The 13609-nt window shown below is 46.3% G+C and overlaps 1 protein-coding gene across 1 annotated transcript in view; it reads right to left on the bottom strand.

The window, feature by feature from the left end:
* Positions 1–13609, bottom strand: part of LOC144365718 (tyrosine-protein kinase SYK-like) — a 42559-nt gene that overhangs the window by 20176 nt on the left and 8774 nt on the right. Inside the window, 1 exon segment of the mRNA XM_078018466.1 lies at positions 3984–4069. Coding sequence (XP_077874592.1) covers positions 3984–4069 — 86 coding nt within the window.

Genomic DNA, 13609 nt, shown 5'->3' with positions numbered 1-13609 from the left:
GAGGTGGGGTATCAGGCACAAAGTGAGGTACAGAAGGCCCACTTGCCTGGTGGCATTAGAGGGCACAGAAAGTCCACACTGATGTACCCCAAAGGAATGAGAAAATCAATTCCTGCCTTGAATATAAGTCAGCTCCTAGCAGTCTAGAAGGAGAAGAAAGGCAGGGTTTCTCTTCAGAGGCTTCAGGCACACACTGAGAAAACTCTGATGGAGAGGAACAGTAGCCTCATTCTCACCCCCTGTGGACATGAGCCAGGACAAGAGCTCTGGGCCAGACTCACAGTCTCCCTCCTTCTCCAGGAACTTCTTTTGAAATCTCACCAATCATCCACCTCCCAGTTCTCCTTCCTCTAAGCTTTAGTTGAAACAGTTTACTCAGAAAGATCTAATTCCCTGATATCAATTTATCACTTGGGAGACATCTTATCTACCTACCAAGTCACCCTGCTCAACATGTGGCCCTGTGGATTACACATATGGCCCTGCATATGTGTTAATCCAGAGTTCAAGGCTGAACTTGAATGAAATGTTTCCATTTCTCAAATCTGACAGAGGGCCTATTTCTGATTTAACATGAGGGTTTCTTCCTTATTTTAGATACTTTTAAGAAAATAGAGAGAATTTAGCTGGGTATGTGCTATATGCCTACAATCCCAGCAGCTTGGGAGGCTGAAGCAGGAGAATCACAATTTTAAAGCCAGCCTCAGGAATTCAGTGAGGCCCTAAGCAACTTAGCAAGACCCTGTTTCAAAATACAAAATAGTGGGGCTGGGGATGTGGCTTAAGCGGTAGCACACTCCCCTGGCATGCATAGGGTGCTGGGTTGGATCCTCAGCAGCACATAAAAATAAAATAAAGATGTTGTGTTCACCGAAAACTAAAAGATAAATATTAAAAAATTCTCTCTCTCTCTTTAAAAAAATACAAAATAGTTTTGAAAAGGGTTAGGATTCTGGTTCAATGGTTAAATGTCCTGGTTCCATCTATGGTACCAAAAATAAATAAATAAATAGATAATAAATAGGGAGAATTTAACCCAACCAAGAACTTAGGAAAACTTGTCTAGCCTAGCACTGATAATAGGTTGGTTGTACCAACACTCAAAAGAAATCCCAGTTCATCAAGGGGTATGTTGTGAAGTACAATCAAAACAATGAACACTACTCTTATTAGCTAAACTCTGCTTTGCATTTGTGCTAATAAACATTTGCTTTGCTGCCAGAGGCATGTCTAGTGGCACTTACCACAGGATGAGCAGTGGGTCCTTGTTGATGAGCTACAAAAGTAACATCTGGTTAGAAAGAGTGTGGAAGGCTTCCTCTGTACACATACCCCCCGCCGTTGGCCCCTCCTCCACCCCACACCATCAATGTGTCTGCACCACACTGATTTTTGAGAAGACTACAGACCTCTGCACCCATTTCTTTTTATCCTCTTTCACTAGCTTTCACACTGATGCAATTAAAATGAATGAATTTTTTTTAAGTTAAAGGGACTCGCTGTCTTTTAAATCCATGGTTTCTAAAATAGGAGCACTCTGACGGCACGTCTAATCACTCAGTAAGAACCAGGCCTCATCCAATAGGAGCCTGGAATAAACCAAATATGAAACATGGTTGATTATGACCCATATCTGAAAGTCAGATATCCCTGGGTCCGGGGAACTCACCCATCTGTGTGCCAATTTTTTGACATGGAACTGTAAGAACTCTTAACAAACCATCTGGCTTGTAAGAATAAGGTTCCACCAACTGAAAGAGAACAAAAGGAGAAAGTGTGGTAAATACCAGGGCAAGAAATGGGAAAATAGGGACAGAGAAACACTGACCCCATGTCAGACTTAAAAGAACTCAGAAGACACTTAAATCTCTACAGGTGTCTAGGGAAGTGGGCACCCAACCAGGGATGTCCTCAAACCTTCTGTGTAAATGGCCAGATAGCGATACTTCAGGCTTTGGGGGACCCCTTAACATCAGTATCACGAAGTTCTTTATTTCTAAAACAATCCTTTAAAAACATTTTAAAAAATTCTGTCTTCAGGGCCTGCACAGAAACAGGCCATGGAACAGATTCAGTCTAGAGGTTTGCAGACCCCTGAGCTAAAGTAAATAATGTGAAAATAGAGCAGGGTCGTAATTACTGACTCTCAGACAAATAATCCTGGGGTCTTGGGGTTGGAGTAGGGCACACAGGTACTTTCCAATGCTGTCAAGGAAAACCAAAGTCATCATGGTCACAAAAAATGGAAGATATAACTGGCTAGAAAATACACACCGAGAAGTACTCAGTGCGGGCAGAACGTTATGATATACCCAATGAAAACAAGAAAGTGTCTTAGAAAGGAACGTTCCAACAGTTACCAACGTTGAGCTGCATCTCACAGCTCCTAGAACTCTAGAGTGAGGCACAACCTTTGAAACTGTGGGTGAAAAACCACACCAGTAAAACTCTCATTGAGAAGTTGAATAAGTGGCTGTATATAAGTGACAGGCCTGGGATCTAAGTATTAGACTAGCAGAAAAGACTCCTGATGCCTTTATTTATTTATATTTAGTTGTGTTTTTCTTTTTGCAATGCTGGGGATGGTACTGGGCCTCATGCACTCTAGGAACTGCTTTAACCCTGACCTACAGCCCTGGCCCCTCCAGGTGCCTTTAAATGATTCTTGCAGGAGGCAAAAGACCATGATGGGAAAAGAATACCAGAAAGCAACATTCTGTATTAACCTCCCTAATGTGCTTAGAGCTCTGGGTACAGGTAAGATTAATACTCTTTCAAATCAATACTGTTAAAATAAAGCAAAGCCTGTGATCACCAGGGAGACACATGCTGATGAGCCCCATTACCAAAAGCCAATGCCCATGTTATGAGTGACATGTGTGACTAATTATAATAACTACTACTCAAAAAAGTAGTACCTTTTTTTCTGATTATAGCATTAAGAATGAAATCACATCCAGGGAAGTAACTCTAAAGGAAATGAGGATCTGTGGTCTCAATTTTTAAAAACGGCAGGGTTTGGGGTTGAGTGCTTTCCTGGACACTGATTGACTACATGTGGGTTCCTGGCTGGGCCTGGGTGGGGGCTTGTGAACTCGCCACAAGTATGTCCCTCACCCACGAAAGTTCAAGGTGGTTTTTCTGTGGGCAGAGACGGCTGGCTGTCTCTGTCTCTGGACTCACTATGGATTGCAGATGCCCTGGGAACATGGTGCACAAAGGACCATCACTGTCAGGTCCTCCCTGTCAGGGAAAGTAGGTGTGATCTAAAGTGGAGAGCAACGTGTGGCTCCCTGCAGAGGTGTGAAAAGCAGGGCGAAAACTTTCAGATGTTCCTGAATGCGCAGGTAATGCCCCCCATCGTGAGTAGAACAGGGCCAAAAGGAAACCATTTCTAGACCAGGGCTGTGACATTCCTAGACAAGCAGCACCCTGGAGCCCAGGAAGGCAGACTTAACTTCACCAGGGGTCTTAGCTGCTCAAGAGAGAGACAGAGGCTCTACCTGCAGTGCAGATGGCACCTGAATTCGATATCTACTCCTACATCTCACAGCTCCTAGAACAATCTGATTCCCGGCCCCTGAGCCTGGCTCCCTGCCTATCTGTGTTTGTATTTTGTGTCTATTTGTCTGAAAGACTATTCTGGGTTCTAGTTAGAATATCTTAGAAGGAAGCATTTTCCAATTCCCCAAAGCCAGGCTGCCTGTTCAACTCAGAGCCCAGGCCTGAATGATAAGGGGCAGAACCTTCTGCACCTTTGTTTATCTGGCACAATGGTCCTTAGTCCCTGGCTTCTCAAACATGCAAGTCCCCTGGAGATCAGGAAGCAGGCTCTGATTGAGGAGGTGGGCAGGGACCCCTGTGTGCATTCCTAACATGCTCCAGGGGCTCTGCTGGTCTGAGGGCCACACTGTGGATGGACAGCAGCCTGTCCCCTCTTATTCCTTAGAGCCAGCCATGAGGAGGGAGAGGATGATGTGTACCTGCCAGAATGTGTCAAACTTCTTTCCGTCGGTGATGGAGAGCTTCCCTGTCTTGTCCTTGTCGATGCGATAGTGCAGCACCTTCCCTTCATGCAGCAGGCACAGGGCGTAGGAGCCATTATTGTTTCAGGCCCTGATCCTGGAAGAGAAGACACTGGGTCATCCCCACTCCAGCCAGTCCTGAGACAGGAGCCTGGGAAGCAGAGTCCGGGCCAGAGACCTGGCCAGCAGATGCTCTCGGGAACTTTCAGCTGGTGACACAGCCTGTGGGCTTTCCCAAACTTCGAGGGCCCAGGAAACTTCAACTTCTACCTCAGGGATGCTCTGCAAGAAGAGGCTAGTAGGTTCAGGACCAGGGCTCAGGTCTAGCAGGGCCCCAGCAGCCCTGGAGGGTAAGCCTAAGGCTCAGAGGACAGCAAACATGGCTCAGGGTGACTAGCACATGAGACCTTGCGGGGTTCTGAGGGTCTGTGGAGCCAGGTGGGCTCATCTCCTTTTGGACCAGGGTCTTGGTTTGGATCAACCCTAGATGGCAAGACCCACAGCCTTGCCAGGGATGCAGGTGGGAGGGGTCTGGTGGGGAGGGGTACAGGGTGGGCACTCTAACCAGGAATTTTCTAGGGCACAAATCTAGAGATGTGAAGCTTCTGATCCTCAGGGCCTTCTTTACTCCTTCCCCTTTTCCTGATGCAGGGGCAGGGCTGGGATTCAAAATGTTTAAATAGCTGAGTCAGGTGAAGTTCTTCAGGGAAGTACATGCCATCCACAGGGGAGTGAGTGGCCAGCAGCACCAGGGCTGCTATCTGTGGTGCTGATAGTCCCTGAGAATCCATTGTCATTGTCATCATGGGTAACCTTCAGTGCCACCTGGTGTCCCAGGGGACTGAGACTTGGGATCTGATGACAAACAGATGAGGACACCCTCTCATGCACCACGAGAGTCTTCTGAGCATCTCAGGTACCACCAGACGCAGCCCTCTTGTCCCTGTTCAGGCCCTCCAGATCATGAGGTCTGATCAAGCGTGAGTCACAAAGGCCCCAGGAAGCTTCTCCAGCCCCAGCATTTGCTCACATGAGGAAGCAGAGGTCAGAAAGCATGAAGCCACATGCCCAAGGGGACATGCTCAGGGGAGAGCTCAACTGTGGCCCAGCTGCCGCGGAGAATGTGAACGGGGGGATTTCTGCTGCCTCTTCTGGGTTGCAAGAGGTCACGGCCACAGTCACCATGAGAGTGAGATAAGCTCTGGAACGGGACGTGGCCACACTTCCCTTTCTCCCACCACATACTCTCATCTCCAAAATCAAGCCCAGGACTTGAAAACCGAACCCTGGCGTGGGGGGTTGGAACTTGAAACATGAATTTCTTCTCGAGTGGTGCTTAGCCAGGCACAGTCGCCGGCTGCGTTCCTCTATGCTCCACTGCCCAGGGCGCAGGCCAGGGGGAAGATACACACCCAGACACTCCCTAGCTCTGGTTGGTGACTCTACTGAAACCTCCCCCTCTGTGAAAACAGCCCAAACCAACAGAAACACCAGCATCTCAAGATTGAATTCCTGTTTCACAGTCATGGGTCACTTAAAGCCATAGTGGGCTCCTGGTAAATGAACCCCCCCACCCCACAAAAAAGCACACAGTGAAACATAGTTTAAGATGGATGAAAATTGAGTCTACTCTATAGGGAAGCTAGTTTATAATGTGGGGTGATTTATGCTTGCTTTGTGTATCTTATAAACATCAGTGGCTCACAGAATTTTGTGGATGTATAAATAATATAAATACCAAATAATTAAGCATTTTGCATATACATGTAAAAGTTGGTCTTGGGAGAAGGATGACCAGAGGTCACATCAAAATTCTTCTTGATTTAGCTGGGTGTGGTGGTGCCTGCCTGCAATCCCAGCGGCTCAGGAGGCTGAGGCAGGGAGATGGCTTGAGCCCAGGAGTTCAAGGTCAGCCTGTGCCACACAGTGAGACCCTGCTTCTTTAAACAACAAACCCCAAAATAGACACAGGAGATCACAGACTGCCCAGGGTGAGCATGCAATCAACCTCATAAGAAATCTGACAGATGCAAACTAAGGCCACCAGGGAAATACCACGAGACTGTTCCTCCTGGGAAAACCCCCAAAGACTGATAACTTCTGATGTTGTTAAAAATGGGGGGGCAGCATTCTGCTGGTGGAGCATGCACTGGGTCAACCACTTTGGAAAACTCTTTGGCTGTCCCGCAATCCACACCTTCATGGATCAACAATTCTATCTCCAGGTATTAAAAAAAACACGAGTATGGTGCACCTGAGAAAGTGTTCTGGATCAGGCTCGGTGGGCCATGCCTGGAGTCCTAGCAATTTGGGAGGCTTGAGGCAGGAGAATCACAAGTTCAAGTCTGCCTCAGCTATTCTCAAAATAAAGTCAAAAGGGCTGGAGATGTGGCTCGGTGATAAAGCGCCCCTGAGTTCAGTCCCCAGTACTGCAAAAAAAAAAGTTGGGCTGGAATGTGATAACAGCTTTGTCTGGACTCATCGACACCTATATGCAGTCTGGATTTTCATTCACCATAAAGTAAACAAATTGTATAAGCAATCTATTCATACAATATACCAAAGCAATAAAATTACAAGTGGCAGCCATATGAAGCATCAGTAAGTCTCACAGACAGAAAACTTACTCCAAGAACATGAAGTCCCCCCAAAGCAAACTGATTTATACAGAAATGGATGCCTGGGCAGTAAAGGTAAAAACAAAACCAAAAGCCACCAAAATGTCCAGTAAATGGTCCCTCTCAAGAGGATTGTGTGGAAGGAGAGGGTCGAGTCGTCTGGAACTTGGGTTGGATTTTATTTCTTGACCTGGGTGGTGTTGACTTGATACCTACTCACTAAGCTGCCCCTCTGTAGAGTCTGACACTCTCAGGTGTTTTATATCTCACAATAAAACCAGCATAATAAGAGCACTGGATCAAAGAGGAATCGGAGACCACCTCTTGCTTTTGAACATGTGTTTTCTGCAAGACCCCCACTTTCTCAAGCTCCCCAAGGGAATGGGTCCTGCAGATTTCTACTCTCTACCTGGCAGCCCCTGCATGTTCCCCAAGACAGGTAGCTGGCAGGCATGGCAGCTGCTGTGGACACACAGCCTGAGCAGTGCCCCGGGCAGCTGGCAGGAAGTGAGCACCGAGAAGGGAACCCACAAGCCCAGCATCTGGAGCTGGTGGAGACCAGAAGGCTTCGGTGACATTAACGGGCCAGCAACTGGGAGCCAGCTGCTGGCTGCAGGCAGGTCGTGGGCTGGACTACACTGAATTTAAAATATGAGACAAATGCCTTTGGAACCTGCCTCCTGGCTCCTCATCTGGGCCACCTCGTGTTCCTGAGCAAACTCCTCTTGGCAGGTGGTGTGGGCAGCACCAGGATTACTGAAAGAGAAAGCACAGTCCTTGTGTTCCTGTCAGGTTCAACAGGCCTTGGGCTGTTCACCAAAACCTTGGACTGTTTATTTTGAAATTTTTTCCCAAAGATTCCCTTAGAAGAAGCTAACAGATCCATGGTTTGCCCTTAGAAAGCTTGGGGGTTTCAGGGCTTGATCTCAAGGTTATGCTGAGAAGTTATGCTTACAGACACTAGGCCAGTCCTTGTCCTCCTGTGGTGTGGCTCCCCTCCTAGGGGGAACAGGCTCAGGCCTGGGCTGGGAGGCCTCGAACCTGTGCCATGCAGAGGCGAGACAGGGGACTATTGTTCCCAGGCTGGGTACCGCCTGGAAGTGTTGACCCTCTTCTTCACCCTTTTGTGTCCTCCTTGGTGAAAGAAATGCATGGTCGTGATGCTGGGCACCGAGGGCCTGCTGAGGACCTGGGAAGTGGTGCCGCGCTTGCTCCAGGCAGCCCCTCTGAGGCTTCTAGGACAATGACAGAACTGAGCAGCCAGGCACATCCCAGCCCACTCAGTGCTCCTGTTCTCCCTTGACATTTTCGTCCCTCTCAGGGCAGAGTAGAGCATCACTGGGCAAGACGTCATTCCAGAGGGGACAAAGGGCACCTGGCATTGGCTGTGTAGGCAGGAGGGACATTCACTGCGACTGCGAGGCAGAGGGTGCTCAGTTCTCACTCAGTGGCTTCTCCAGAAAGCAGGGCTCGGGGGAGAGGAAGGAGGGAATGCAGGAGGCCATGACGTCCTGAAGAGTGTCATGCCACTCAAAAGAGATGACAAGGCTATGGATCCCCAAAAAGGCACAATAAATAAATATGAATAAAATAAAAAGGCAACTTGTAGGGACTTTGGCTCTGTGAAATCGCAGTGTTTAGGCACAGCATGCACAGGCCATACAACACGGAAAATGAGATCAGTCCAGAACGCAATCCACGTCGGGGACCATGCCAAGTTGCTTTTAGCATTTCTGCCTTTTAAAACATTTTATCACAAGCACCTCTCTGTTGGAGTCTATGAGGGTGGATTAAGTTCATGCTTCCTCTCTTTCAGCGTCATTGAAACTTGTGTCAGCACCGTTGAGCTGAAGTCAGCATCGCCCTCAACTGCCTTTGAACATTCATTTACCTTCAGACAGGCTGGGATGCTCTTCTGCTGACCTATGACTGCAAAGCCACACACATCGTATAAAATGGCCCACTTTGATCGAGCACGGCCACAGATGAGAGCTCTGACTGAACTTGGTTTTTATTATGGCATCGGAGGCTCACAACGGTCAAACAGTCCCACCCATAATGAATAAGGAGAAGGCTTCTGTAAAATGCATAGCTCACTTTCAAAAAATAGAACTAAAATTGATTTGAAATGTGAGAAGGGAAAAAGTGAGTATCAAATAAGAGCAAACAGTGGGTTTGGTCTAAGAGCAAACACTAATACTGGTGTTGTAGTGAGCAGGAGGTGACCTTTTAATCCAGCAACCAGGCAGGCACTAGATATGAAGTCCATGTGAACAGGGCAAAACCTCTTCAACTCTGGAGGAAAGCAATCCCAATATAGGACACCCAGGATTCCCACGGATGAATAGCAATCAAATTATGAGCACAGAAATGATCACCCAAACACAAGGGAACACAAGTTATGAGAAAAGGGCCATAGATTAAAAAGAGAGAGGAAGAGACAGATATTAATCTCCCCACCCTGTTACTTTCAGCATTTGAAAAAATCAGATATGGAATATAAACTATGTATGAAATGTTTAGAGAAATAAAAGATGGGATAATAAAAATTACGAACGTGATTCTCTCAAAAACTCCCACAAATATTTGAAAAGCTACAACTGCTAGAAATTTTTAAAAAACATAATTGATAAGGAAAAATCAATGAGTGAGTATAACAGCAGATTAAAAAGAGACCAAGCAAAAAATAGTGAATTGGAAAACAAATTCAGTGACATTACCCAGTGGAGCATATAGAGAAAAGTGATGGAGAATAAGAAAAAATTATGAAGGATAAATTTAGAAGGTCTAACATATGTTAAATAGGAGCCTATGAAGAAAGAAATGGTAGGCATGAAAGGAGGCAATTTATATGGAAAAAATAGCTAAGAGTTCTTTAGAACTGATGAGAGAAAAGAGAACCACTTGCTCAGCTTTATATATATTAATTTGTTCATCTGCAAATGATTCAAGTTAAAACGTGACAGTAGTCATCCCTTATATGAAGGAAGTGCTGTCTAAGACTCCCAGTGGGTACCTGACCTTGTGGATGGTACTGAGCTCTGGGTACACCAAGCATCACATTAAGTACTTCACTATATATACTTAGCACTTTACAGGTTACCTTTGGCTTATTCACATTGCCAGCTTCACTACTCTTACTCTTGGGCCATTATTAAATAAAATAAGGATTAATTGAATACAAGCATTGTTATATCACAACAGTTGATCTGATAATTGAGATGGCTGCTAAGTGAATAACAGGTGGGTAGTGTAGACAGTGTGGATACACAGGACAAAAGAATGGCTCAGATCTCAGGAGGGACAGGATAAGACAACACAAGATTCCAATCAAGGACACAGAACACCATGTAATTTAAAACTTCTGAATTGTTGATTCAAGGTATCAGGCTCCTAGGTGTCAGGCTTGCCTGACTCATAACCTGTATTTTACACGGTCTCACTCAAGTTTCTACAAGTACAAACCGTTTTAAGGTTAACTCTGTCTCACCAGACAAATATGGCAGCATTTGGGGTGTGATACAGGAATATTCTCCCCTATAAATATGGGCACAGACCCTCCAGTGAATTATGGAAACCTCACACACTCACTGTTCTTAATTCAGCCTTTACAGCTATCACACATCTCAAATAGGCTTAAACGAGGTCCCCAGACCAGCAGAATCAGCAACATGGGCAAACTTGCTAGAAATGTCAACCATTAATCTTAACTAAATCTTAACCTAATCTTAGTGAATTAACAATGCAGGGAGTGGGGACCCAGCAGGCACAACTCCTAGTGTACACACACACACACACACACACACACACACACACACACACAGAGATGTGAAAGCTGCTTCTCAGTATATCATCTCCTCTGGCCCTTGTATATGTTCTGTGAAACCCAACTTAAGGTATCGCATCCATCTTCATCCTTAGCCCTAATTTAGATTTGTTCCTTGGGCAGAGGGAATAATAAAAAGTGTGTATTCTCACAAGCTGAGGAACTGGCTGCAGAGTGAAGAAATTTTTTATGGCTGCCTTACATCAGGTGGCCATTCACCGAAGAGCATCAGTGATGCTATTTCTGAAACACGGTATCTACCTCTCTTCTGGGTCACGTGGTTGAGGTAGGGGGCAGGGAGGGTGCAGGAATCAGTGACAGGACTTAAATTCTGAAGTTCTGATATTCAGGGTGATGATGTCACTTCTGGTGTCTCCAAGCCAGGTCTTCCCAGGCCTGCTCCTGAACAAGAACTGCGAGGCTCTGATTTGCACACCCCAGATTATGTGTGGACACAGCCCTTTCCTTAGGCCCAAATCACTGAATATTCCAGTCTCTGGCAATGTATAAAGATTTGTTCATCCCTCTAAACCATCTATTCCTGTTGATCATATCCTGCAGGGCCTCCCATGGAGCCCCAAACCTGAGAGGCCTGAATGAGTTAGTGAGTGTGTGTGTGTGTGTGTGTGTGTGTGTGTGTGTGTGTGTGTGTACAGGAGGAGTCTAAGGGTTTGGTGTGGAAGGGAGGAAAGAGAAGGGGAAAAATAACCGAGTGCATCATACTTCCCCTGGAAAATGACTGATATAAAAAGAATGACTCAGGGACTAAGTGTTCATTCCTTCATGAAAGGGGCTGGGGTGGAAGGGCAGGAGGGCATGTGAATTCATATACAGAACACATAAGAAAAGGCCACACAGGTGCTGTGACTGTCCAAGGGAACTGGATAGGGGGGAGTCCACCATGGCCTCTGAAGTGCCAACTGCACTCCTCCTTGCTCTTTGCTCAGAGGGCCTCTGAACAACATTTTCCCCTTATATACAAAGAGCAAGGCTTCTTGGAGTGATTTTAACTAGTACACCCAAGATCTGTCACAGGAGAGGAGCATGTATAAGGTGTCCCACCCAACTACGTATAACAACCAAGGCCAGAGCAAAGGGGCCAGAAACGCTTTCCTGACCGACAAGCTAAGCCCACAGGCCACATCTTCCTTGAGAACTGCCCCATATGGGAGCCTCTCAAATCCCTGGTTTTCAGAATTGCCTAGCATCTTGGTGCAGATGTGAGGTGTCCACCAAAGCTCATGGGTGTGACCACGCAAGATATTTCCGAGGTGAACTGACCAGGTTATGACAGCCTTAACCTAATCAGTGTCTTAATCTGCTGGAATGGATCAACTGGGTGGTAACTGTAGGTATGTAGGGTGTGCTGGAGGAGGTGGGTCAGTGGGCGGGTCTTTGAAATCGACATTTTATCTCTGTCTGCAGTCTCATCTCTTCTCTCTATTTGCTTCTTGACAACCATATCCTGACCTGCTTTCTTCCACCACACTCCTCCACCATGATGTTCTACCTCACCTTGGATCCACAGCCACGAAGTTGGCCATCCATGGACAGAGACCTCGAAGCCCTGAGCCTCAGATTAACCTTTCCTCCTCTAAAATTGTTCTTGTCAGGCCTTTTGGTCACTGCAATGAAACAGTGGACTTCCCCCCTCTTGGTTTCCCACCCTTCCCTCCCTTGGCCCATCCTGACTTGGGCAGGCTGTGGTGGCCATCTCAGACCCTGGGCTCCAGTGTCTCTGGCTCTGTGTGGGCTCAGAGTGCCCTGTCTGTGTTAGTCAGCTTTGCATCTCTGTAAGCTTTGCATCTCTTTTGCACCTTATAAGTGCTCCTCTCCTGTGACAGATCTTGGGTGCACTAGTTAAAATCACTCCAAGAAGCCCTTGCCCTTTGTATCTAACAAGATCAACTCAGAGCATGAAAAGTTGATTTTGGCTCAAGGTTTCCATCTCTGCCAGTTCCATTTCTTTGGGTCCGAGATTAGGCAAAGCATGGCCAGAGGCCCCAGTGGGGAGAGCTCTCAGATCATGGTGGGGTCAGGAACAGAGAGGGAGAGAGGAAGGGTATCTAAACCATAACACCTTCCCCCATCCATACTCAGGCCAGCTGAGGGGCCTCCTAAGAGATTTTAGTTCTATCCCAGAAAGTTTACTCTGTGGCCAACTTCCGTTCTCAGAGTTAACAAGGACCCTAAAAATATACAAATTGTGACTAATAATGAGTTGTGAACTTACAGAAAGGACTGATATCTATTTCTAGATAGAGAGAGCAATATTACTCAGTTTTTGTGAATGGGGTGGCAGTCAAAGTATCATGTGATACAAACCTTGTAGAAAATAAAGGGGATTTTAGAGATGTATCAGGCAGCTCATGGAAAATCATGTTATTTTTCTAAATTTGTTTGCTAATAGTATTTACCAGCTTTTAAAAAAAGGCAGTAATTGATTATGGTTACTTTGCTCTTAATTTTGTATTTTTTAAAGAGGGTCTCCAAATTTTGCAGGCTCTGGACTCCACCAATCCTGGATTCTTCCCTGGGGGGAGGGATACATAATTTAAAGGAAATAAACTTTTTGTTTCCTTTTTCTAACAAATTCACTTTGTAGCCACCTAAGCTGTGACTAACTTCTCAAAATAGCAAGCTGGAGGAGATCAGAGAGAGCCAAGAATCGTGTTTCATTCCTTCCCCACATAGTCTCACAGGTACCTGTCCCCATGTGGAACAACACGTGCTACAGCATTTCAGATCACAATGAGCAAACATGAGCTGGGGAGGTGGAACAGATCCACAAAAATTCACTAATTCAGGAAGTGAACAGACACTGAGTACCCCGCACAGGTTAGTCACAGGCCTGCACAGGACAAAGTCATAGGTGGCTTATGGGGAGTCACAGGCAGAGACAAAGTGACAGGGGCATGCTTGGAGTTCACAGTGTGCAATATCAGGAAAATGAGGCCAGTCGGCATCCAAGAGCCTCTTTCCCTGTCCCTGAAGACCACTCCACCCTTAACCTCCAGAGACAAGATATAGTAAGAAGCATTGATCAAAGTAGCCCTTTGATCAATGCTTCTTACTATGGTAGCTAGTAGATAGGCAAGAGGGGGGAAGGACTGAGGCAGTGAGGGATGGGCTCTGTATCT

Source organism: Ictidomys tridecemlineatus, chromosome 7 (assembly GCF_052094955.1).
Source record: "Ictidomys tridecemlineatus isolate mIctTri1 chromosome 7, mIctTri1.hap1, whole genome shotgun sequence".
Lineage (NCBI taxonomy): Eukaryota > Metazoa > Chordata > Mammalia > Rodentia > Sciuridae > Ictidomys > Ictidomys tridecemlineatus.
This window is presented reverse-complemented; position numbering and strand designations above follow the sequence as displayed.